This window comes from Prionailurus viverrinus, chromosome F1 (assembly GCF_022837055.1).
Source record: "Prionailurus viverrinus isolate Anna chromosome F1, UM_Priviv_1.0, whole genome shotgun sequence".
Lineage (NCBI taxonomy): Eukaryota > Metazoa > Chordata > Mammalia > Carnivora > Felidae > Prionailurus > Prionailurus viverrinus.
The window spans coordinates 33,168,929-33,196,056 of record NC_062577.1 but is presented as its reverse complement, the minus strand read 5'-3'; the positions used below and the strand labels follow the sequence as shown (position 1 = coordinate 33,196,056).

Genomic DNA, 27,128 nt, shown 5'->3' with positions numbered 1-27,128 from the left:
CTTGGTGGCAATCATGGTCTTTAATTATTAATTAAATCACATTTTTGATTTGGAAGCAAGTTTCAGCTGGTAGGTGCTGGTTGAAGTACAGAGCTCAGAGGGAAAAAGACCTTAAACCTTAGTTCTTTGGAGATCAGCCCCTCCCCAGCATCATCAAACACCCTCTTTCCTTCCTTTGGTTCAGAGCTCTTCGAATAAGTGGCTTTACGCGTATTTGACTACTCTTTTATCCCGTTAGGTCCATTTGAGTGACAGAAAAAGACAGAGTCCTCTTCCCCGAGGTGGGGCTTGCGGAAGACTAGTCTCCATTACGTTTTTCTCTTCCTCCTCCTCCTCCTTATTCTAGAACTCTGCCTCCATCAGGAGTGCAAGGGTCCTTGTAGAGAGATTCCTGGTCAAGAGGACAGGTAGAGGTACCAAACCTGGTTTTGACACTAGTTTATGCTACATGGTGCCCTTGAGCAAACCTCTTTACCTCTCATGTGTGAAAGGTTTGCATGTGTGTTTGTAATTCCTTGTATGTAAACCCACGTTACATGATCCCTAAGGCCCCAGGACTCCAGACAGTTTATGATTTCTCTCCCACTATGGGCAGAGGTGAGTAGACCTGATGAGGATTTCAGGTCTTGGTGAGTATAACTGCACCAAGAGGAGCTGCAGTTTCCAAGGATTCCGTGATGTTTACAAAAATGCTGCTGGCCGGGGTGACGGCCTTTCTGTCCCAGTGTCTAGAAGGCTGCCTTGGTTCTGGTGAATATCCAACTATATATTTTCAATGAAGGAAAGAAGAAAAGATGAAAGAGAGGGGGAGATGGAGAGAAGGAGGGGTGGAGTAAGGAGGAGAATCCCTTTGAGAATCCCATGCAGTGAGGGGGCACGCAGTGAGGCACCCTGGAGCTGAGGGCCCTGGGGATCAACATGATTCTGAAGGTGATTGTCATGGATGGTGGGAGGGCACAGCTGGTGCCTAGGCTTCACTGGGTGCCCCCTGGACGTCGGCAGCCATGTTGTTGGTCTGGAGCAAGAAGGCAGTGTAGGCCATATCAGCTTCTTCCTTGGAGGACTAAGGGGGCAACAGGACAGGAGTCAGTGTTTGGGGTGTTGGCTCAGCGGGTGGGGGTCGGAGGGAGGGTAGGCACTAAATATATTGAGTACATAATCCTGGCTTAAGCAACCCCAGACTGTGTTGACCTGCTGCTCTTAATCTAGCTCCCCATGCTCACCAATGATGAATTTTGAGAAACGGAAAGTTGCAGTTTCTAAAAATATCTCCCTCTGTCTCACTACCGCCTTCCGACACATGGAGTGGAACCACCCCTGTTGCCTGGGCCTGTCCCCGGAAGCTCTGCCCACACAGTACAGGGGCAAGGTGGTCTAGGCTGATATCAGCCCCAGGACCACTATCTTAAAGATGGAGCTTTGCAACGACACAGGGCTGGAGGGGAAGCCCGTCTTCAGGACTAGCTTATTCCCCTAATTGTTCCAGATTCAGGGTCTCTGCTGCTTCAAGGGAGAGTAGATACGGTAGCAAGCATTTACACGCTGGGGTTAAGGAGGCACAGCGAGTGGGAGGAGGGTAATATGTGACCCAGAGTCAGAAGTCACCTCTGGTAGGATTTCAAGTCATATGGCATGTGGTTGGAGTGGGGAAGGGTTTCTAGTGACTATCAAATTGCCTGCTGCCAGCAAATGTCTTTTAGACTCAGGCAAAAGGCTGGTCCTGAAAGCAAACTCTCAGGGGAGGGTGCGTGGCCTGAAGTCCACAGGTTCCACAGCTCAGGAAGACAATTCACCTAGGCACTGGCATTTGACATTTGACCTTTCTTATTCTGTGGCTGAAGTTTCTGCGCACTTCCTTCTGAACCCCCAGTCTCCCTCCCCGCTGCATATTCACAGGCTATAAATGCAGCTCATCTCCTGCACCTCAGCCACATTAACACCACGACCAGTAGGATACATCTTGCTCTCAAAAAGTTGACACTATCTTCCTATTCTGACATCAGCCCCAACTCTGAGGTAGTTTCTCCTGAGATATGACTACAGACCCTCATGCTGCACTTCCTTGTCACACAAGTGGGGCCGCCATCTCCCTCCTCACTCTTACCCTTTTTGGTTTCTTGGGTTCTTCCGTCTCCATGGTATTCCCAGTGGTGGCGCTGAACTCTATGTGAAGAGCAAGGTGGGGGGATTAGCCTTCACTAGCCTCATATTCCCACCCCAGAGGCAGAGTCAGGTATAATTCTTGCTCTCCCAGGGGTTGGGCATTCCCTTGAGTGAGGGACGTACCATCTTTTCCTCCAAGAGATGTTTCCTGAGTGACTTGAGAGGCTCCCATGTTGTCATTGGCACCAAATTCCCTGGAGTTCTCGAAGTCCGACATGCTAATGTCTGTCCTGTAGCTTCTAACCGAAATCCGGTCTGTCCAGGAGAAAGAGGAGTCGGTGTAGGGACAGAGGACAAATGTGAGCAGGACATGCTGCCTCTGAGGGAGCCCCAAAGGATAGCTGGAAGGGGCAGTGTGGTAGGTTGCTCACCTCTGACTCTGACCCAGAAAAGAACGGAAATGATCAGTCTCCTTCTCCATCCCTTCTCACAGATAATCAAGACTCAACAACCCCTGACCCTTCAACGCACAGTGTCTCATTCTGTCCTCACATCAGCCCAGTGAGGTGGTTAGTATTATCCTTGCCTTGAGCCCTAAGGAAACTGAGGCATGAAATGGGGACACCCAAAGTCATATAATCAGTCAGTTCTCAAACTAGGGTAGAAGTGTAGTTCTTCCTGAGCTCCTCCTCCTGCCAATCCTGCCTCTAAACTTGAACCCCGAGCCATCAGAGATGATGTTCCAGAGATAGCAGCACTTTAATGTACACTTTGGGTAGGAGCTTATGTTTCCCCATAATGCTTTCCCAGAACCCTTTCTTGGAACCTATGAAAGAGAAGGAACTGTAGTAGTCCCCCCCCCCCCCCGCCCCACACACACGAAGGGCAGATAAAACCCCATGGAGGTCCAAGGGCTCAGGGTTGGAGATGGGGGGCAAAGGATCTCAGGCACTCACCAACATTCTTCCTGTGCCGTGCTCTGAGCACCCCCACTACCACGGCCCCCAGTGCCAGCACCAGGCCCAGGGGCAGCAGGGTAGAGATAAGAACTTTGGAGCTCCTGCCTTGTCCCACAGAGCTGGAAGAAAGACTGAGTTAGTCACTGGAAGGGAGACCTGGGGTCCCAGGATGTGCTGACAGGTTGAGTCTCACTAGCTCCTTCTTTCAGTCCCTTCTCTTGACGTGGCCCCCTAGCTCTACTCTTCTAAGGATACTTCTCAGATATGGCAAAAGCAAAGACTGGGCCTTCTCTGCGTCCCAGGCCTGGGAAATTAAACTGAATGGTGGATGCCACTCCAGCCACATGAGAAGGGCAGAGGACCCTCTTGAGCACAAGCCAAAACAGTGAAGCCTTCTTCACTATTGACAGGTAGACAGGCTCTCCACTATGGTCCCCATGGCCCAACCTGAGGTCCTTGTCCTCACCTGTCCGTGTCTGCGGATGCTCTGCTCTCACCAGCGGGGTCTCCAGTATCCTTCACTGGTCTGTCCTCCACAGAAAGCCTGGGATCCTGAATCACTTTGTTCTCAGTCTTCCTGACACTTGACTCTACTTCCTCTTCACCAGGAGCAGCCCTCACTTGGCTGACATCTTGGGACCCTAGAGAAAGACGAGTGGGACTGAATGATTGTTCTTTGTCAGTTTTCACTCCCTGGAGTTAGGGAATCTGTGGAGTGGGACTTCATTAGCAATCACAGGGTCAGGGTGAGATCTCAAGGCTGTTAGAGTGGAGTCCAGGATGACACTAGAAAGAGAGGAGTGATGGTCCTCTCTAGCTTATCAGATGATCTCTGTCCTGTTCACACCAAATCCATGTCCATCTACAAGGATCCATGGCATAGACCCGGCTCTGTTTCAGGGCTAACCTATCATTTGGAGACGGAAGTTTTTCTCAGCTTTGAAACCCTGCCCAAGGTCCAGGGACCACAGGACTGGGTGCAATAGTGCTGCCCCCTGGTGGTAGCTTGGCAATGGGTCCCTCAGTGAACCAGACCAGCTGTACCCAGACACAGTAGGATTTCTAGCGGGACTAATCACACCCTCATTAGGAATAAAACATTTTATGTGACATTTTAAAAAGAGACTTAAGATGCAAACTTTCTAGAAGGGATTGCCTTAATTTTCTTTACCAGATCTTGTACATGAAGATATCTGGTCCTCTTTCGACAGTAGGCTTTGGCAGAGCATACTGCATGTGGTAGTGACTTTGAAATTTCTGCATATAGAACGTCTCTCCCATAGAAAGGGCTTCAAAATGGCCTGAAGGGACAACTACGGGACTTGTCTTGAAGCTGAGGTCATATGGCAAACCTATTAATATTTATTTATTTATTTTTAGTTAGTATGTTTATTTCAGATGCTCTTTTTAGAGGGTTAAATGAGACTATATAGAGGCTAAATCTCCCCTTGCCTCTAGTCTCTTATAACCAAACCTAAAGGCCACCCCTGTTGGAGAAGCCTGTAGGCAGGAGCCTTTCTCTGATGTCCCCGGGGGGGGGGGGGGGCGTAGGCCTCGCCCTCAGAGACTTACCCCTTACCCTCTCCTCGACTGCCACATAGACAGCCATGGTCTCCCCGTATCGGTGGCCTTCCTTCACCCCGCACCAGTACCAGCCTTCATCCTCCTTGGCAACTGGGTTCAGGGTCAGGGAAATTATCTGGCTCTTCTGGTCACAGTTCACAAAGGCCTGGCTGGGGCCATCATCTTGGGTGGGCAGGGTCTTGCACCCTTTGTTACTCCACTTGCACCAGTATTTCTCATAGGAGTAGTATTTGCACGGGAAGTGGCAGGGGAGCTTGAAAGTCTCTCCCACCCAAGCAGTGACGTTCTTGGGTGCCTTGAGGCTCGGTTCTCCTGGAGCAGGGAGGGAGGGAGAAATAGGCACACAAGTTGGCATTGGTAATGCTGCAGGGAAGTGACTGTGGTGAGGACATTTGTCCACAGCCCGTGTCCTCTCTGGATAGCATTATAAGTAAATACATGATACTGAATACATAAAGAATGCAATCATGTACCTATGTAATGATTATTGTTGATGACCCCCATACATTAATCTAGTCTATCATAAAACACAAACTCTTGACTTCAGTTTGCTTTCCTTGTTCCTCTCTTCTCTTCTAGACTCCATACAAAGAGCTGCACTCTACTTCAGCTGATGCCACATATACTGTGAAAGAAGCCAACGTTCTTGATAATAAAAGGTTCTATGTGTGGTGGTCTGGTGAGTGTGGGGTTTTCTCAGGAAAGGGTGGTTGTTACAATTATGAAAACATGACATCTCGGCAGGGGGGTTCTCTCCTGAGGTCTGTCCCATCAGCATGAGATGAGATAGAAAGAAGAGTGGTTCCGGGTGATGTCGCTGTTGACTGGATGATCCTGGGGATGCCTCCCCTCTCTTTTGCCCCAGTTCAGCTCTTACCTTCGACAATCTTGAGCTCCACTGTGGACCTCCAGCGAATATTGCCATTGGTCAGACACCAGTAGAAGCCAGCGTCCTCATTGGTGAGCTGGTTGAGTAGGACTGTATAGGTGCCATTGCCTGGCTCTTTGTATAGCGCGAGCCTGCCCTCATACTGTTCATTAACCAGCCCCTCACTCTCTACCAGCTGCTGGCAGCGGCCATTTGGAGTGTCTTCCCAGCGACACCAGTACTTTAGGCTATCTGTTTCCTTAGGGTTGTAGGGGCAAAGCACTGCCACGGAGCCTCCGACCACACCTTTCACCACAGAGGGACTCTGGGGCATCGTGGTCTCTGAAAGTACAGACAGAGATGGAATTTCAGAACATCAGCAACATGGTCTTGGCAGTCTCTTCCCCATGGTCTCAGCCAGAGTGGGGAGTGAGGTTTAGACTATTTACCTCACTCTCCTTAGAAAATGAGAAAAACTGTCCTAATGTCACAGAGCCTATAGCTGGAGCCATCCAACCAGACTCCAGTGATCTTCACCACTAGCCTGGGCATCTCATTTTCTTTTCCCACCTTATTCTGGGCAGAGAATAGAAGGAGTTTAAGGAGAGGCCATCAGTCCTTGAACTCCTTGGGCTTCTTACAAAATCTCTCCCTATGTAACTATTTGTCAGTTTATTAGCTCATACCATAAAAATGGTCAGATGGTTTTTCTCCAAATTAAGAAAATAAATTTAGAATGGTATGATTTAAAATATAAACTATGTAGCACAGAAGGTTTAATTGGTTAGGACCCTGAGGGCCATCTCAGAAAAGGATGGCCATTCTCCAATAAGCCAAAGCTGAGGTTCAGTGGGGATGCTGAGCTATGAAGATGCTGAAGAATGTGATGAGGACTGAGCTGGGTATAAAAATGATGGGCAGAGAATGTGAGCCCCTTAAGGAAAGGTCACAAGAGCAGGGACACTGAACTGCAAGTACTGGTTTGCTGTTTCTCATGAGGGTAACTTTATACGGGATGCTCCCAGGTGAAAGGGAGCAGGGATTTAATTATTTCACCACCCTCCTGGATTGCCAAAGTACAGCTGAGTAGGCCAGATGGTGCAGAATAAAAAATAACCCTATGAGATGTTGAGGAGGAAATTTAGAGGCTGGGGCATTGCCTTCCTGGAAGAGCTCTGAGACCAAGAGAAGCCAAACTTTCTCCCATTTGAGTGTGAAGGATGAGGTGCCATTCTGCTCAAAAGACAAAGAGAAGGGACAGGTGGCCCCTGCAAGCCCAGGGTTCCATGCTAAGTCCTTTTTGTGGCTCTCAGAGACCCAAATGATCTACAGGTTTTGCCTCAGTCAAGTGCTTCACTCTCCTTTCTGTTAATCAGGGACAGCCATTGAAAGGCCTTTAATAACCTAATTAGTCATTACACAAGTAATAGGTAGTAGGTAACACAAGGCAGAGGCCGTGTTTTCTAGCTCTCCTGTCCAGCTGTCCATGGGGACATGCAGTTCAGAGTTTGTCAGGGAGCAGACATCGTCAACTGACTAATCGATACTGGATAGACTCATAGGGTGGGAGCCAGGTGCCCTCCTGCTGGGATGACTCTTCCCCTCCCAGTCTCAGGTCTCACCTTCATTGACAAAGAGTTGCCATATCTGAGTGGGTGAGCCTTCATGAGGTTGGCCATCAGAGTGGGCTCCACACAGGTAGTACCCTGCATCCTCTTTCCTCAGGCCGGTGATATGCACACTGAAGAAGCCTTGGTCCCTGGGAGTGAGCAGGATCCTGCCCTCAAAATCCTTAGACTTCTTCCCCAGGGTGTTGATGACCACGTCGCAGTCTTCCCCATTGCTCATTCGGCACAGAAATTTGGACACACTTGCCACCTCAGAGCCCAGGGCACAGTCAAAAGTCACTGAGCCCCTCAGGTCTCCATAAAGCAGTTCAGGCTCAGGCTTCAGCACTTGGAGGTCAACATTGTGCTTATCATTACTGGAATCATCCCCAGCCTGGCAGACGTATATCCCAGCATCGCCGAGCCGGATTCGTTGGATAACGAAACTGAACGTTACTTGACTGGTACCATCAATATCGATGCTTGCTCTGTTGCTATAGTTGGGGTTCACATACCCATTGGAGTCAATGACTAGGACACAGAACTGGCCTGTCTTCTTGCACACAGACTTCCTTTTCTCAGAATTTTCGGACTTGAAAGGGCAGTTAATGGTCACTGTTCTGCCCAAGTCAGCTATGTAGACTTCAGTGTCATCTCCGACCCCAGGACCTGCAAGACAATGGACAGGTGGCAATTTGTGATTTCACTCTCTTGAAACATAGGGCCGGTCAGCATTCCCAGTGAGGCCCTGGGTGTGCCTCTCACCTTCAGAGCTCTCCTCCCCGGAGGGACACTGTCAGAATATGTCTTCCAAGACTGAGCCTCATTGCTGTCTCCTCCGGGAAGCCTTCCCTAAACTGACACTACTCTCTTCCTCCTTTGTGCTCTCTTGACATTTATAGCTGTATCTCTTTTACATCTGATCTTGCATATAGTTAATTACGTTCCCCACAGCGTGGAAGTCCCTTGAGAGCAAAGACATCCCTTACACACGTTTGACTCCCCTGCAGTGCCTAGCACATTGCCTATACATAGGTGCCAAAATTAACGTGTGCTGAAATAAACAGAATGAATATAAGTAGAGGGTGATGGATTTCAGTGTGTTGTGATAGAAGTTTCTAAAATTTACAACAGTCCAAACATGGAATGGGCTGCTTTGTAAAGGAATGAGTTTTTGCCATTTGAAATGTATACTCATGGTCTCCAGTGTTCTGGACATCCTGTATAGAGTCAACTCCAAGCTCTCCTCAGCTCTTAAAATTCTCCCATTTTATGACTCTACATGACCAGCTGAATGAACTCTTCATTTAGTCCACAGATAATAATAGGCACATCCCAAAGGAGCAAAACATATCTTTGAGAACCCCTCCAGTTTTCCTCCCTTAAGACCTCTTTCTCTCTTAATTTCTTCTTGATTATCTAATACGCCTTGGTCATTGAACCTGGCCAGAAAGATCTTTCTTATTTTTCTCTTTTCTCAGTTAGAACAGGCTTGGTCAGTGGCCCACTCCTTCAGAGCCCTGGTCTCTGGGCAAGAACTGATCATTTAATTTATGCTGAGGGTGTTGATGGACTAATGGATCCCAGGTAAGAAATGCATTTTGAAAGAAGTCTTCTGGTGTCATAAGGTCTTGATCTGAAGGGTGCAACAATGGCAGGAATTTAAGAATCTCTACAAATCTCTCCCTGCCTTTTCTGTCTCCCTCAGTTCAAAACCCCTTTGCTCCACCTGCCACAAACCCGGTGACAGATCTCTTCCTCCTGATGCTCTTCTAAGCTATAGTCTTAGTAAAGCCCTAAAATGTGATAGGCCTTGAAGACCTAAAAAGTCCCCCCATCACCCCCAAGTAGGTCCTATAGGTCTCATTTCCATGTTCTATTATGTAAAGTCCTTGCCTCTGGAAGGAGGACACACAGCCTTCCCATCCCAGGCCAGACGTGCTTCCCTCTGAGGAAATTCTTCCTGAAGCCCTCCAGTTGCTCCCGACATGAGCCCCTCTCACTTTCCCAAAGGAGCCCAAGGAGCCTAGATTCTTACCCTGGCCGACCTCCAGGCTCACATCAAAGTTGAGGCCTCGGCTACTAATGCCCAGACCACACTTGTAGCGTCCAGAGTCATTCCGGGTGAGATGGCCAATGTTGACTACAAATGTGCTGTTCTCGGGGAAGTTGGTGAGCTTGGCTCTGCCCTCGTAATCCTTGGAGATGTAGCCCTCTGAAGAGATGAGGGTTGTGCAGCGGCCCTTGGCTCCCTGCCGGCACCAGTACTTCCGGGTATGCCGATTGACAGAGGTGGCCGGATAGTAGCATGTGATGGATGCTGAGCCACCTTCCACACTGCTCACCTCCTGGGGACCAAATATGGGACTCTTCATAGACACCACTGTGGGGAGAGAAGACACAGGTTTTCTGAGGCCCGAGGAGGTAAAGTCTGCTGAAAGGATCCTGATGGCTCACCCCGAGGAGATGAAATTTTCCTCCTGACGCATGTACCTTCGGCGGGTTATTTGCTATGTACTACAGCTGGATAATTGTTGTGATTGGGTATAAAGATTGATTAATCAGTATTAAATTCTAACTGTATCTCATTAAAAATAATCACTGTAAGGACAATGGAATGGCAAACTTATTTAATGATAGCCTTTTTCATAAAAAAACCACTTTGTAGGATGCTATGCCATTGCCTTTATTATCTATTATTTTCTTATATTTCTAAAAACACTTGGCAGATCCTTTTTTTTTCCCCCAGCAAAGATACTGACAGCCAAGAAGGATTAAGTCATTTCCCCCAAACTCCATAACAACTCTTAGAGATGCCTGGTTTAAGGTCAAGATCTTTTTTTTTTCCCCCTCCTGGTGAAGACCTTTCACCAGACTTCCTGGCCTTGAAGCGAGGAATTGCCATTCCTGTCCCTGTCCACCCCCAACACTTGGTCATCCATCTATGTTCAGACATGACCTTTCTGTATCATCTGTGAGACTTCCTCCTCGAGGGAGTGCAAATTTTGAGAGTGGCATCCCTGCGGATAGGGTTGATTTTAGTGCTCCCAGGGAAATGGATCCTGGAGAGGTGGGCTGGGGCCTGACAGACGCACCTGGGAAAACCACCAGCAGGCAGGTGAGGAAGAAGAGCTTCATCGTTGGTGGCTCTCACGGGGCTGTGCCACCCAGGCCAACTTCTTTCGTGGGAAGCTGAAAGACAATAGCACAAAATATGAAGCTCTTGCGTCTTCCAAGACTAAGTTGGCCTTAAAGTTCCTGTAACACCTGTTTGGTTTTGTAGCTCCAGTAACTGACATAAATTCTGTTGAAGGAATGAATGGCTCCGCCTTCCCCATTACGGCTCAAAGTCCCATTATCCCCCAGTACTTTTTGTTCCTTAATAGTCGTGTGTAGATTTTTGTCTTCTCAACTATGCTGCCTGCTCCTTGGGGATGGGGACACAGGTGCCATTGTTTCTATATCCCCGTCTGGGAGGCATGGTTCTGGGCAAGATCCATAAGGTCTCAGGAACAACTTGCTGGATGATTGGTTACTACCGAGTGGCCCCATCTCTCTGTTTCAGTTGCGCTCCCTACATCCCTGGAATCTTTTATGGTGTGTTCATATATGTAAACTGAGACCCATAAAGGAGGCCTGGTAAGGATTACAGTTGTAAATGTAACAATGGTGGTGTCTTACCATGATCTCTTTCCAGGCACTGTGTTAAATAATGTATGTGTATTATCTCATTTAAACTTAATATCTCCCATTTGCAAATGACATATCGGACAAAGGGCTAGTATCCAAAATCTATAAAGATCTCACCAAACTCCACACGTGAAAAACAAATAACCCAGTGAAGAAATGGGCAGAAAACATGAATAGACACTTCTCTAAAGAAGACATCCGGATGGCCAACAGGCACATGAAAAGATGCTCAACGTCGCTCCTTATCAGGGAAATACAAATCAAAACCACACTCAGATATCACCTCACGCCAGTCAGAGTGGCCAAAATGAACAAATCAGGAGACTATAGATGCTGGCGAGGATGTGGAGAAACGGGAAGCCTCTTGCACTGTTGGTGAGAATGCAAATTGGTGCAGCCGCTCTGGAAAGCAGTGTGGAGGTTCCTCAGAAAATTAAAAATAGACCTACCCTATGACCCAGCAAGAGCACTGCTAGGAATTTACCCAAGGGATACAGGAGTACTGATGCATAGGGCCACTTGTACCCCAATGTTCATAGCAGCACTCTCAACAATAGCCAAATGATGGAAAGAGCCTAAATGTCCATCAACTGATGAATGGATAAAGAAATTGTGGTTTATATACACAATGGAGTACTACGTGGCAATGAGAAAAAATGAAATATGGCCTTTTGTAGCAATGTGGATGGAACTGGAGAGTGTGATGCTAAGTGAAATAAGCCATACAGAGAAAGACAGATACCATATGTTTTCACTCTTATGTGGATCCTGAGAAACTTAACAGAAACCCATGGGGGAGGGGAAGGAAAAAAAAAAAAAGAGGTTAGAGTGGGAGAGAGCCAAAGCATAAGAGACTCTTAAAAACTGAGAACAAACTGAGGGTTGATGGGGGGTGGGAGGGAGGGGAGGGTGGGTGATGGGTATAGAGGAGGGCACCTTTTAGGATGAGCACTGGGTGTTGTATGTAAACCAATTTGACAATAAATTTCATATATTGAAAAAACAAAAACAAAAAATAAAATAAAATAAAATAAAATGTTATCTTGTATCAACAACAGCAACAAAAAAGAAATGTTAAGTGGTAGAAGAAAATCATAGAATTTGACTTCACAACACCGAAGTCTGCCACATCCTCCAAACACAGATAAAATTGTTTATTTAGAAACACTTAGTATATCTCTAAAAGTTTCCTGAAGTTTGTGAAAATATGCTGAGCTGCTCTTAAAAAAATTAAAGAATGAAAATAAGCAATAAATAAATAAATAAAAATAAACTTAATATCTCCCTCTGAAATGGATGTCCTTCTCCACATTTTACACAGGAAGAAATGAAAGCTGCAATTTAAGTGCTTTCCCTAAGGAGTTAAGTGTGAGGGTGGGCAGGGTGAGGGGTGGGGAGTGGGCAAGATCTGAACGCAACCTCATCAGACTCCAAAGTCAAGCCCTTCACTTTTCCCAATGTGCCGTGTTGCGCCCTCAACACGGCAGCAGGCTTATCTTCGTGCTCATTCCTGTCACTCGTAGAGCCCCCATTGCTTATCAAAGCATTGTCATTTATCTTTTTACTGGGGCTTTATAACTTCCCTTTAACTAAAACAGAATGGATATAATTACAACCATTTTATGGATAAGAGAATCAAGATCTTGCGATGCTGAGTGATAGGCCCAAGATTTCCCCGGGGACTTGGCTTCTGTTATCCTACCTTGTGGCTTCCGTTATCCTGCCTTGTGGTTCAGGACAGATGAAGCTGGAGAATCCAAGATAAGGCCACTTGGAGGGTTCAGTGCATGCAAACCTTGCCACATCTGTGGATGTAGCCCTGGGTTGGGGCAGGGAGTGCGGTTTGAGGGTCCCAGGGTTCAGTCTTAGGACCCAAACTGAGGCCCAGAGGAGGAAAGAGGTGGACAGAGGAGTCCCACTTTCCCAAGGATTTCAACAGGTTTAACCTTTGGAGTGGTTTGACAATGGGAGCATTAAGGGAGAAAACCATGTCAACAAGCACAGGGCTATAATGAGCACCCATAAAGATAAGGAAGCTCTAAGCAGTTAGGAGCCCAGGGAGTGATCTCTCAGGCTCCCCTTGCCACCTTCACCCTTGTTCCCGCTCCCCGAGACTCCCTTCACCAGCCTGAGCCAAAGGCAATAGAGTTGTTTATCTTGGTTATTTCTTTTCCGTGGGGGAATTTCCCAGCCAGGAACCTTTTTATTTCCTTGTGGAGACAAAGGTATTCTGTTTCTCCAGTTCTTTGGAAGAGTAAGGAGAGTGGGTTAGGGAAGGAGGGGACAGACAGGGGTGTCAGGTGACAGCTTGAGGTTCTCTTGATTCCAGTTAATTGCCCCAGACCTTCCACACCAGGCCAATGGTTAACTTCTGGGGTAGGTCCTTAGCCAAATGCTCAGGAGATGCTGACTGGGGGAACCCGGAGTGGACACTACAGGTCACCATGAGAGAGACTCCCAGGTGGCACCAGGTGGCAGAAGGCTGGGAAGTCTGTCTCCTCTGGAAGGCTTGGGATGTGCTGGCTGCAGAGTCCCAGGGAAATTACCACCTGCCATTTGCACCGGCTTTGGGTGCACTGACAAAATGCCACATGCTTTAAGAGCCTAAGCCAGCAGTATTTTCCTTGGTTCTGGTTCCTCTTCTCATCTCTAGATAAGCAATCTCCCTAATATGTCTGTGAGACAGGAAGGGGTCTTCCCATGGGCTGAGTTGAGGGGTGCAGTTTCTCCTCTGGATTGATCAAAGCGATTTGCTCTGGGTCACAGAGAGGCAGAGGCCAGGTTTTCCCAAGTGGGGGTCCCCACTTCTGTTCCAGGCTTCCTCTCATTTGTCACATGCTTGGATGGCTGCGAATGGCCTCCTGGAGAGAGGATATGCAAGTGGACCCTTTACGCTTTGCACAGCCTCGGGCCAGGGATGAGAGCATCGGGCATCCACAGCTGGAAGGGCAAACCTGGCCGAGAGTAACCTTGGTGAGGAACACACAGTCTGGCTGCAGGGTGGATCATGGGCGTGCAAGGGCACCCCCACTGGGAGAAGCAGGAAATCGTCTTTGTCCAAAACTAAACTCGAAGCACGCTTTCTCTGCTAGAAGCTGAAGGGGTCCTGGGCTTTGAGAATCATTAGAGATCCCTTCCTCTCAAAACCAGACATTCCCCCCAAAGCGCATCAGGTCTCAGGGATGCCCCAGTCATGGTGGTTGGAGTTGGTTTAAAGCAGTTGCGGAAGGAAAGAGCATAATATTTATTGGCCACCTACCATGCACCAGATGCTCTGCTAACTGCTTTTCTTATATGACTTCATCATCACAGCAGCTCAAGAGGTAGATCGTCGTGTTGCAAATGGGAGATCTAAAGGTTAGAGAGATGCTTGGCCCCAAGACCCACAGCAGAATTGGATCACTACGCTATTATCACTCCTTGGATGAACAGAGGGACCTGTCCTTTGGGGATCTACATAGGCTAGGATATCACGATAAAGGCATTTTTTCTCATCCTTAAAGATGAGAAAACCACTTAAAGAGGAGTGGTTTTGTTTGGTTTTACTAGCTAGGCTAGGATATTCTAAATCATTCTCATGTTACCCAGTTACTACCTCTGACATATTTATAACATGCCCACACAGTTGTGGATTGGGGCAGGATTTTCAGCTGGGCCGGAGAACAGAGTTTGTCTCCTTATAAAATTACTCTAGCTGGCTCGCCTTCGGTTAGAGTGGCTGAACTTCAGCTCCACTGGCTTGGAGTCCAAACCTTTGCCCATCGAATTCAGAGTTTCCTTTTCTATTCAGAGGGAGACGGATCTCCCAGACCAGGTCCTAGCGTGGCTGCTGGTGAACCACATGCTTCAGTCACTCTGAGCTCTTCATCTGTTTAGTACATAACAGAGGGCCCCAGGGCTCTTCATCTGTTGAGTACATAACAGCCCCCGGGGCTTCAGAGATGACAGACAGCACGCACTACGGGGACATAAAACCAAGCTGGCAGGTTCTGACAACTTCCCATGAGTGTGAACTTGGAGAAGCAAGAAGCTTGGAGCTCAGAGAAGTGGGGACCAGCTGGCCTGGCTGGGGATGAGGCTTTCCTTGGCCTGGATTGAGTGGCCCCTTCCCCTGCCTCCAGGAGAGGCACTGCCTGAGTCCATTCGGGACCACCCCTTTAATCTCCCTTGAGTGGTGGAGCCGAGCACATACTAGAGTGATCCCGGAAACCGCGTTATCACTGAGGGAGGGAGAGCGGTCTGTGTGCTTTGGAAGGGCCTCAGATTTGAAATGACAAGTGGGAGTTTATGAGAGTTTATGTAGTTTATGTAAGCCCCGGACTGTGGGACAGTCTCCAAGCAAAAGAAACGTTCAGGGAAGCAATAAGAATTCCCTTCTTGCCCATTAGAGAGCAAGAAGACGGGGAGAGAACAGCCAAGGGAATCAAAGAATGTACGAGCTGGAAAGATCCAAGACTTTCTATTCCCATCCCTGTCATTAAAGCAAAATTTAAGCGGAAATTAAACATTTGAAATACCAGCTCCATGAAGCTCTGGGAATAAGCCTCATGGATTTCCAGATGCCCTTTTTGCAAAAACTTAGAACCCTATTATTGATTCCATCCCATTCTGCCTTGATGCACAGATGCTTATCTCACAGGCTTTCTCAGATAGCTAGCTCTGCAAGGCAGGGGCCAGCTGAGATCAGCCTCCCCCACACAGAGGGGCTTGCATCGCAGAGTCTGGCAAGACCTGGCTGCTCAGCAAAGCCCGATGGGATCGGAAATGGTCACATCCCCATCCCCTGTGTGGGAAGGGCAGAGTCAGGGTTGGTTTCTTTCACTTTGCCAAATGCCTTCTTGGTTCTGGGCTCGCCAGGGACAGTTGCATGAAAAGGGGCCTGGAGGATGGAAGAGAACCCAGAGGTCCTGAGTCCTGCTCTGTCACAGGTTACCAGAAGAGCTCTACCACTTGGGCAAAATATGCCGGCTCAACTCCTTCATCTGTCAAATGAACATCACCGTCCCTCAACTCTTCTAGAGACAAAGGCTTCTGTGGGGTGGAGGACGATGGAGGGGATAACGGGACATGCATATGGAAGTGCTTTCTATAGTACAAAGCGCCCTTCAACTGTAGGAGGCAATAGTCAGTTTAAGGATAAGAGAGTGCGGGTCTGCGCACCTGACTTTCATGGTTGCCGGGCGCTTGGAGAGCAGCACAGATCATGGACTCTGCAGCTTGGTTATCAGCTCTTGCACGCGGGGTCTGTGTGGTCTGGGGGTAGGGGATTTAAACTCTTTCAGCCTCAAGTCCTCATTTGTAAACTGGAGACAATTGTACCTAGTATAGAGAATCGCTATAAGGACTAAAGGCCACAACATAGATATGTAAAGTCCTTAGCATGGTGTCGGGCTCAAAATATGTTAGTTCCTTTCCCAACTCCTCTCTAAAATCAAAACAGTCTGTGTGCCCGGATGACTCAGTCAGTTCAGTGTCCGACCCTTGCTTTCGGCTCAGGTCACTATCCCAGGGTCATGGGATCAAACTCGGGCACCACACTCAGTGTGGAGCTTGCTTAAGATTCTCTCTCCCTCCCCCTCTCTCTCTTTCTCTCTCTCCCTCTCCCATCCCCACCCGCACTGGCACGTGTGCTCTCTCTCTTTCCCTCTCTAAAAGAAAAAAAGTAATAAAAATAAAATGAGCACAGTCTTCTCTTTTTCACGTCCTAGAGTGACAGGGGAATAGAACCCTCTTCACTGGGCAACCTTTGAAGACGGGGGGTGAGCTACCCAGATTGGACCAGCATGGCCTGAAGGAAGAGAGTAGGTTAGAAGCAGGCGATATAATTAGAGCCAGCACATATAGAGTTATTCTCCAGCGCTTTACATGTGTTAACCTCACTTAACGTTTTGCAGCCACCCTAGGGAGGAAGAATAAAACGGGCAAACCCATTTCACATATGAGACAATTGAGGCACAGAGAAGTATGAGATTTGCCCAGGGTTACAAAGTCGGTAAGCAACCGCCATGGGATTCAAATTCAGGTTCTCTGGACCAAAAGCATAAGCTCTAAGTCACTATGCTGCACGAGGGGGGTCTTGACATTGAGGGGAGCAGTCAGGAGAGGAGGGAGCAGGAAATCCACTCGTAAAGAAGTTAGTCCAGTTCTCTCCTCTCCACTTTTCACGGGAAAGACAGTTCCTGGGAAGGGACACTTGAACCCAGAGGTGGGTGCCAACAGAGAAATTTCTTCCTGAAAAATAATAATGGCTGCTATTTATTTAGCATCTACTATGTGTAAGTCATGTTATGTTTGTTTCCGATAACCAGACACATTGCCCCAAATTTTTTTTCTAGGTGACTTTGGAATCCCAACCCCCACCAACCCAGAGAGAGGGCAAGACATATGTGAAGAGGGTCTCTGCTGAGCACCTGCATGCATAATATTTCTCTCTTTTTTTTTTTAAGTTGGGTATTTTGTTTTCTAGGTGATGGCAAAATGTCCCCATGACCATGTTACAGTGACTGTTACCAAAATGTTATCATTCACACTCGCTGGGTGATTTTACACCACTCACATTAACTCGGGGAGTCTTCGTTTCCTCGACTATAAAGGGGATTGTGATACCTACGTGGCCCGACCACCCGGATTTGTCTCAGAAGGGGACGAGAGGAAGCTGCGAAAGCCCGTGGAAAGTGGATTTGCCACGTGCCAGCCGCTATCTTCGCGCTGTCAATAAAATACAGCCACTGAGGTCTAGAGGCGCTAAGAGAGAAGCAATGATTACAGAGCTACTGGCTCCCCTGACTCCTGGTTCATTGCTCTCTCTGCTACATCTCCACATCCAAGGCCAAGGAGAAGGACGGATGGATGAAGGGTTCCGGAGCTGGCTCCGGTGGGCAGATCGCTGCCTTCTACCCTAACCCATGAATGGGCACATCCCCTCTTCAGAGGTGGAAGAAGCTAGAAGCCCCCCAGTGAAGAGGCAGAGGGATGGCGGAGGCTCTGGTGCAAAACAGCACCAGCAGCTCAGGCGGCCCCAGTCCTGGGGGCAGTTACATAAGCGGAGCTGGGGGTGCTGGGAAGGGAGCTCGCACAGTGCAGCAGCTTGCGCACGACGGTTCGGTGGCCGGCTGGGGACGCGGTCGGGATGGACAGCGGGAGAGCACGGGGGGGAGGGGGGCCTCCTGGCTGCAGGGCCAGCAAGACCATCAGGACGCAGAATGCCGTCTGTGCCTGGAAGGGGGCTCTGCCCACCTTGCCCACTTACCCCGGGGGGACCTCATTTGCCCCACCATGGCGAGGGCAAGGTGATAGGATGGCACACATCATGCCTCCGTGTGGCAGGAATCACCTGGAACAAAGCTAGGTTGAACCCGGAAAGGGTCCCCGAGCCTCTCCGAAAAAGGAGCTGCGCGTACCCTCCCCAGGGAGCTGGATGTGGAAAGCTCCGGGCCTAGAGGAGTACCCGCTCTGTGCCTGGCACTCTGCATGCGGTCTCTTACCCAGGAGCGCCTGGCGCTCCGTTAAGTCCCTGAGTAACGGAGCTAAACTGAAAATCACCAGGCTCTGGTTATTTTTGCTCTGGAGGTTACAAAGCAACTTCACACGTATTTTCTCGTTTGCACCTCACACACCCAAGGCATAGGGATTATTTGCATCCCCACTTAACAGATTTAGGAACCGCGGCGCAGAGAGCAATCACGTGACTTGCCCAAGGTCACACACTACGTGTGTTAGACTGTGGAGGAGTTGGTAGGGAGTTCTGGAGGCACGCTTTAGAGCAAAACTACACATGCTGACCACAGACATTCCTTCTGCCCACCTGCTGCCGTTTCACAGACATGGGGAGGGGGTTCCCCACACACGTGCGTCCTCCCTCATCTCTGGGGGCCGCGCACCTCTGCTCCCCGGCCACGTGCTCAGCCGCGCGGGCTGCGCCCTGTGTCCCCCTCACCGCACTCTCTGTGGGCTGGCCGTTGGGAATGTAGAGGGTTTTCTGAGCCGCCGTCCCAGTCCCTTCCCAGAGGGCATCGTGCTGCAGATCCCAGAACAGGCACACTTACTTTAAGCCACTGTCTTCTCTCCTGGCAACTCAGTTTCAGGGGCACAGCCTGCTGGCCAGTCCACAACCTGGGGCTCTCCAGAAGTTGCCAGCAGGACACTGGATGCGGCTGCCAAAACCGAAACTGTGTGCAGTGCTTGACCCACACCTGGGCTCTTAAAGGGACACTCTCCCATAGGCATGGCGGCCGGCCAGGGGCACGTGACTCTCAATGATCCCTTGCTCTCCTTCCCTTTTGGCTTTTCTGACTGGTTCCACTTGCTTCCCCTTGACCTTGGGGAGACTGTTAGCAGGGAACCCTCCATTATTGCAGCTGCAGGATGCGAGACAGAGTATCAGGCGTGAAGAGCCTATTCTGCCTTTTTCTAGCTGCAAGATCCTAGGCAAGGCCCCTTCATGTTTCTTCCCATCTCAAAACTAGGGATAGTAATCCCAAACCTGCAGATTGAGGGTATAACCAGATACCCCCGGTCCAGGTGTGGAATGAAGTTGAAGTGCATTTGATGGGGCACAAGTGGCAGGAACGGCTCTCAGTCCATGGCCTCTCATCTCTGCTCACTCTGGAAACCCCCCCACTTTCTAGGATACTTAGCCTGGATTAAGTCCACTCTTTACATACATCTTCCAGAGAGCCCCCTTCTACCAGCCCCAGTGCTCTCAGGAACTGGGGGGGGGGGGGCTGCAGATCTTCCCATTCTAGTCCCCACAGGGATTAAACACTGGCTGCTTCTGGGCTCCCCTAAAAATGGCGGACCACGGAGTCCTGTTGGGACCCACGCTCTGAGCCACAGCAAAGTCGGTGCTGATCGACTGAGCTGGTGGCAGAGGAAAACCTCCTTCCCTATCTCAGTTAGTCCTTAGTGGTCTTCCAGACATGACCCGGTTAGGATTCCTGGGGTGCCCCAAATGCAGTGCTGTGTCACACAAGTGACGCCCAGTCCCCAACATGCACACATATGTCCCCCCAACACCCCTCACCATACCCCCCCCCATAGAATCGTGCCCCATCCTACCTGTGCAGGACTGACCCAGGCTCTCCCTACAGCGTCCTGCAGAGCAAACCCCAGAAGGGGAAGGAGAAAAAGAGAAATAGAGTCCCGGTAAAAACACACGGCAGTTAGAGCCCCGGGTCTTATGTTAGCTAACCACTTACTCACGAGTGAACATGAACTGGCAACCAAGGAGTTGAATGGCCACAAAAGAAACGGTATTTTCTAGCATGGAGCTTCATTTCTGACCCCAAACCTACAATCTGACTAATGTAAGAAAAAAAAAAAAAATCACCTAGTCGTTTCCAGGCAAACTGGGTTCGATTCAGTGATCTCTCGGTCACTTCACTCTCGATTTAAAACTCAATCTCATTCTGGATTTACTTTCCTTTTTGTCTCCCTTCTCTTCTCTGGTTTTGTGTGAAGTCTGGGCTAAGTGGGCATGGGCAAGGGGGCGGCTTATGTCAAGGTTACTGTCGAGGCAATAGAAGGAAGGCCCTATTATTTTGGTCTTGCTTTGTTGTGGTTGTGCGTTGGCCTCGTGCTGTGAAGGAAAGAGCCCTGTCTTCTGAAATGTACCTGGTACTGAGGATCCGTGGCCCTTATCCCCGCTCATCCTGAGACATCTGTGGTCCACTCTGTGGTCCCCTTGTCCCTACGTCTGGGCTCCTTCGGGTAGGAGCCCTGCGACCTCTCGGCCCTTCCTTGCCTTTCCTGTGGGCGCAGGGCGAGTTGGGCTCATCATGAGCCTCCTGAGGCCTTTGGGAGATCCCGTGAAGCAGAGCCTCATTCTCCCCTAAGTGCCTTGTAGCCTTCTGTGCCCCACTGCTCCCATGTAGCCAGAGTTGCAGTGAATTCTGGCAAGACTTCAGACCACCGAAGTTCTATACAGGACAAGCAAGGTGCAGTTCCCCCGGGCTCTGGCACCTCCAGCCTGTTCTGGATATCTCCATCGCTGTCCGTCTCCTCTCCCCAGCTGCAACCCGTGAATAAGCACCCCCCTGCCCCCGGTAGTGGGTGGGAGGGCACACAGGTACCTCAATAGCTATGCAATCTTTCTCCTCCCCGGGTCCAGGGTCGCTATCAGTGGGAGGATGTGAGGGAAGATGGAGATAGTGTGGGGACAGGGATAGGACAAGCCTGCTTCTGCCAGATTACAGCTCCTTCCAAAGCTTTGCCATCTTATGCCTCTCTCCTTTCTGATTCAATCATCAGATATTTGTAGGCTTTTGTTTTCTTGTTTCTCATTAACTCACTTCCCCCAAAGCAGGGCATATCTTGGGTCTAGTTGTTTGAGCTGGAATGGGGGTTAAGGGAAGCCCACTGAATACTAGGACGGAAACTTGATAAATGTAGGCTTGCAGGGAGGGAGGGAAAAACACCCCTAAAACGGTTGCTTCTCAGGCTGCCTCCGGGGCCCCAGATCTCCCACCCAGTTTCCTTATTCTATACTGGGGAGAATTTCCTAGGTTGTGTCCTGGTGTGTGCTCCCAGAAGTCCCCAAAACCGTCTTAGCAGATCGTGTCAGGCGCACACACACACACACACACACAGCCCACCTGGCCTACTGATCCAGCTTAGGGGAAAGGGAAAACGAGAAGCAGAACCCAGGGAAGAGCCAGAAAGTCAAAACCCTGCATCCTATTTTGGGCTCAGCCACATGCTAGCGGTGTGTTCGGAGCTACCTAACTTCCCCTCTCTCACTGTGGCTTCCCCATCGGGAACTCAGTGGCCCTAAAGCATAGCTCCTGCCTCCCGGTCCCGAAGGCGGAGGGACGGCCCATCACTCAATAATAACAATGATGACAGCAACAATCATACCTTTCAAAACTTACATCATGGCATCTACTTTAAAGTTCCCCCCTCCCAAAAAGAAAAGAGAGAGAGGTTAGAGTGGAAGAGAGCCAAAGCATAAGAGACTCTTAAAAAATGAGAACAAACTGAGGGCTGATGGGAGGTGGGAGGGAGGGGGGGATGGGTGATGGGTATTGAAGAGGGCATCTTTTGCGATGAGCACTGGGTGTTTTACGGAAACCAATTTGACCATCAGTTTCATATATTTAAAAAAATTAAAAAAAATAATAAAGTTCCCCCCTCCCTCTTAAGAGACTAATAAGAGAAAAATATACTAAGAAGAAGAACTAAAGCTTCTTATTTGACTTTCACGCCCCTGGGACTCGGCAGGAACACTGGTCTGGTCTCAGAACACATGTACATGTCCTGCTTCTGGCCCTGCTTCTAACTTACTGAGTGACCTTTGCCAAATCGCTTCCTCCTTTAGGGCTGCAGGTGTTCCTTCTGTTAAACGCGAGGGCTGGGCCGTGTGGCTTCCAAAACTTGTAGTCCTAGGATTCTGTGTTTTGAGGGAGCACTGCATTTGATTCCTGTGGCTATTGTCACACTGCCATAACTGTGGTGGCTTAACACAACCGCAACGTGTTCTCAGTTCTGGAGGCCAAAAGTCTGAATCGGGAGTGGACAGAGCCACGCTCCCTCTGGAGGCTCTAGGGGAGAATCTGTTCCCCCCCCCTCCCTTTCCTGGCTTCTGGTTGCTGCCGGGTTCCTGGACATTCTTTGGTCTGTAGCTGCATCATGCCCCTTTCGCCCTTGTGCTCATTTTGCCTTCTGTGTGTGCCCACAAATATTTCTCTGTTCTCTCTTACAAGGACACTTGTGATCCACATGTAGGGTCCATTTGGGTAATCCAGGATGATCTCTTCGTCTCCAGTATCTGGACTGAATCACATCTGCAAAGACCCTTTGCCCCAATAAGGTAACATTTACAGATTCCAGGGATCAGGTGAACACGTCTTTGGGGGGCCATTTTGTGGCCTTACTGCAAGCATCTACTATGCCCCTGACCAGTTTGGGTGAGGTCCAGGGAGGTTGGGAACATCAGGAGAGTGCATCTCTGTTCCCTAAGGGCATATGGTCTAATTGAGGAGTTATCCCATACACCACTGCCAAGGATCAACACCAGCCAGGTGGTAGTCGGCATGGAGAGGCAGTAAAGCTCTGGGGAAAGCTCACAGGCTCCAAACGCAGAATGCCTGGGGTTCACATCCAAGCCCTGCCACCTGTTGGTCCAGGGGACCCTTGACAAGTTACTCAGGGTCTCTGGACCTCAGTTTTCTCATTTATCAAATGGAGCTAATTATACTTACACTGTGTGTTTGTGACAAATACCAAGTATAATGTGGGCAGTGACTGGCTTCTAACAGGTGCTTATGATTCAGCTTCAGATGAATGGGACAGCATGGGCTTTCAGAACAAAGAGAGATTCCCCACTGATCAACGAGCACCCAAGGGCAGAGAAGGGGAATGACTTGCCCGACTTCACACCTAATGGCATAGGTGGGTCAAGAACCAAGGTCTTCCAGCATTGGGAAGTTTCCTCCACTTCCCAAAGCCTTCACTCCCCAGATGGATCTTTTGAATCGTGTTTCCACGGGCTGCAATGGACTTCGATTTGTATCTTCAACTGATTCAGGGAAGATTGGAGAGGACCAAGTACACAGCTTCAACCCTGCATCCTTGGGTGGATGCTCCGAGACCCTGGGAAGCCACCCATAGAGAAGGGGAGGCCTAAGCCATTGCATCCCTCCCCACACTTCCCCTGCCCTTCTGCACTCCTGGCTGCTGCGGATGGTGCTTATGAATGCCGATTTTGCCAGACCGGTGAGATAAGAGCGGACAGATGAAACAGCCTATCGCTGCTGTTTACCGCCAGCTCTCTGCTCCCCTTTGCAGATCTTTGGCTGAGTCAATGGTTAACCCCAGCCTGGAGTCGATGTTTACTCCCGGGTCAGCCAGCCCTGAAATCCAACATTCCTCTGTAAACCAATAATATGGTCAGTTTAGTGTCGATCAGGAGAAAATAGAATTGTGACAGCAAATCTACCAAACTAAATATCAATCCCTTCTCTCCCATTTTTTGAAAGGATAGTTACTATTTGAGATCATTATGTCCTAGCAGCCCTACCCTCGCCATCAGGCGGTAACACTCTGTATTTCCTGACCCTAGCTGTCCTGCCTTGGCAGGGATACAGCGTGTACTCTCCCTGCCCTGGGCTGGAGAGAGGCCATGGGTTGGGGACTATTGTCCTTGGTGCCCAGCTGAGTGCTGCTGGCTGGGAAGGTGGTCCCTAGTGTGGCCATTGCCTGGAATCCCACCGAGAAAGTAGGGACTGCAATAGTCCAGTTGGCTGAGCTCAGGTGGGGGGAGCTCACCCAGTGAGTTTCTGAGTCCTTGGGGGACTCCTTGGGGGAGTTTCTGAGTCCTTAATTTGTTTGGAGGCCTGAGCCTTTTCACAGGTGAGCCTCCCTGTTAGGGAGTAAGTCGCGGGGGGAATAAGCTAGAAACGCTCCAAATCTGCCTGGCTGTAGGGTGATTTCATAGGAGCTCCCCACGTCCTTCTTAAGAAGCGCGGAGCATGACACCTGTGACTGGCAGCATCGTGCCAATGCCAAGAACAAACTTAAGGAGGCAGGCCGGGTAGTGGATGCAAGGAGGGTGAGAAAGAAGTTCTGGTCACCGGAGAGTGTTGGAGAGGGCGGCTTACTGGCCACATGGACCCATGAGAGCCTCAGAGCTCCTCTATTTTCTCCCTGAACTCACTGGGCCACCTCCTTCTCCCTCATTACCTGCCTCGCCTTGTCATTGCCCAGGTGTCTGGTCCCTCACCTGTTTTCCTAGTTCTGTTCACCCCCAATCAGAGAGTGAAAACAACATTTCCTCAGGGGCTTCTGGGCTGGGGCGTCTTCGTCATTTGGGTGGTGCCCTAATGAGGGCAGGAGCTGTGGTGGGAGCCCCCCGAGACCGGCTGCGTCTCGCTCTGAGGAGCCTGTTGTGAGGAACAAGGAATAGCGAAGCGAGGCTGGAAAGTTGGCCTCGGTCCAGAGGCTCTCTGAGTTTCCGCCGGCCAATCCCAGGGCCCCAGAGACTTTTCTTCTCTGGTTCTGAGAGGCAGGAACAAAGGAGCAAACCTTTTCTGAAGGTACCAAACCACTCTCTCACCTTCTCCCACCTCCATACCCTGGTCAGGGAGAGGCGGAAGGAGGAAGATTTTTAGAGTAGATATCCAAAGTCAACAGGTAGAGTGTCAGGTAACAGGGCCCAGCCCCTCTCATAAGCCATTGGGGTCCTCCCGAACCTCCTGAACACTTATTGTTTCCTTGTTCCTGGTCTGGCCTGGCCTTCAGCCCAAGGTTTGCCTGTCAGACTGCCACCGGAAAAATATCCCCTGTGATCCCCGGCAGCCCATGCCCATCTGAGCCTCTGCATTCCCAACTGCGTGAGGCTGTATAATCTGCTTCTTTCTGGTGATGTATACCGTAATTAATTTTTAGCGGGCTGCACTGCGCGGGTGGAGCGGTGTGTTGGCAAAATGGAGAGTTGAGGCCAAGTGCATTCACAAACCAGTCTGCACTTCCCATGCCAGGCCCTAAAAAAGCAGACTCCCTGGTGCCCTTTCCCTGAACTCTTGTCTGGGGAAAAGCACGACATCTGCACTCATGGGGGGAATCAGAAAATGCTTGGGCCACGGCGGTCCTGGCTCTCCTCCTCCCTGCTAAGAGACTCAGGTTAGGGAGCCAGGGATTAGTGAAATTAGGGAAAGATGTGGCCCTTGTTTGACCTTCTCCTCTCAGAGCTGAACTGGGAGACCTCGATCAAGGCAGCAAACAAGCAAAACTCGGGAACTCAGCCAGAGATAGGAAAAGGCAGAACACAGAAGACTCCAGAAGCTAACCAGGGAATGTACATCCTCAACAAAATGGGGCCAGGGGGCAGAGTGGCCTACTGGCCTGGAGCCTCGGTGTTCGTGATTTCTACCTGCCTCTGGAAGTGTGGCACAGTGATCTCTCCTGCCTCTCTGCTGCCCTTCTGGGTTTCAGTTGGCCCCTTGGAGAGTGGGCAGTGGGGTGATGGCTCGTCCTCCTGCTGACAGTGAAGGGGGGGCCAGGAAGGGCTGGTGCCGGTAACCCAAGCCGCATCCTTTAGGGGGAAGTGGAGAGTTTGGTGGTGGCTGGACCCCGCCAGAGGGTCTGTTTCCTTTTGAGTAGAATCTCCATCTCCACCCGTCTTGTCAGGCTCTTAGCCCTGGAATATCTGTACCAGTGGAAAATAACCACACAACTCATGTTTACTTGCCTTAAGTGCTTTACAGGTTTTTCCGTGGAAATACCTTCCTCTTTGTGTCTGACTGATGCTGTCAGTAAGCTGATTCTGTCTGTCCGAGACCACACTGGCTGCTGGAGGAGAGGAAGAAACCCCCAGAGTCCTAGAGGAGAAGGGCGACAAGTTGGCTGGGGGTCGAGCATTTGCCCTGGGTTACCTGAGATGGACGGACATCCCCGCAGCTAATTGAAGATCTGAGCTCTGTTTGTACAATGCCAGCACGGACCTCTGGGCAGCGGCCGAATTTTTAGTGCTCATTTCCAGCTCCCTGAACTTTTATACTTCACTTAGCCAGGACAGGAGTAAGCCAGCTGGGTGACCAAAGAAAACAGATTACTGGAAATGGTTATAAAAACTTCTATACACTGGGCCTCCCAGAGGAAAACAAGGAAGGTTCTGCAATATTAAACAGGAAAGGACCCGATCAGATGCCAGGCCATAAGTCTAAGTGTCGAGCAAGGCAGCGTGGTGCACCGATCAAGGATTTAAGCCTGGAGATAGACTGCTTCGTGTCCAGTTCCCGGCTTGCCCTTTCCCGAAGAGCGTAACGACTTCCTTCCTCTGGCTTCGGCTTTCACATCTGTAAAATGTGAATCATCACACCTGCCTTACAGAAATGTGGTATCAGATGCGAGGTGAAAGCTGAGGGTAGCCCCTTCTGTGCAGAGATACTAGGGAAGGAGCAGCAGCGTTAAGACTTGTGCCCTCACGGGGAGAATCTGCTCGATCGTAGGAAAGTCAGTGCTGGCCTGTGATGAGGTTTTTTGGGGCGATAGCGGGGTGCGTGGGGTCCGGAGCCGACGACCAAGAAAGAATTCTTGAAGACATCTTTGGTGCGAAAAGGTGATTTTATTGAAGCACAGGGACAGGACCCGTGGGCAGGAAGCGCTGCCCTGGGACCCTGAGGAGAGACTGGCTTCTATACTATGCGTTTGGGAGAGGTAAAGTCCAGGGGAAGTTTCCAGTGAGATTTTCACAAGCTAAAGAAGGCTCACAGGATACTGGAGGCCTCGTTCTCGTCAGGCTAGGGTTGTTTGTCCCTCTAGCAAAGCATTAGCACTAAGACAGTTAGGAGTTCCTAGAAAAACAGTTTACTCTTCCGGCCT

At 49.8% G+C, this 27,128-nt stretch overlaps 1 protein-coding gene across 1 annotated transcript; it reads right to left on the bottom strand.

Annotated features, from left to right (window-relative positions):
* Positions 1-18,965, bottom strand: PIGR (polymeric immunoglobulin receptor). The gene is made up of 11 exons (XM_047840650.1): positions 18,857-18,965; positions 10,217-10,313; positions 9,160-9,504; positions 7,137-7,790; positions 5,524-5,856; positions 4,635-4,958; positions 3,529-3,703; positions 3,060-3,181; positions 2,287-2,418; positions 2,105-2,163; positions 1-1,063 (listed from the first exon to the last, which is right to left on the bottom strand). The coding sequence occupies exons 2-11, from the start codon at positions 10,257-10,259 to the stop codon at positions 968-970; spliced, it is 2,283 nt and encodes a 760-aa protein (XP_047696606.1). The 5' UTR covers positions 10,260-10,313; positions 18,857-18,965; the 3' UTR covers positions 1-967.
* Between the last annotated feature and the right edge of the window lie 8,163 nt (positions 18,966-27,128).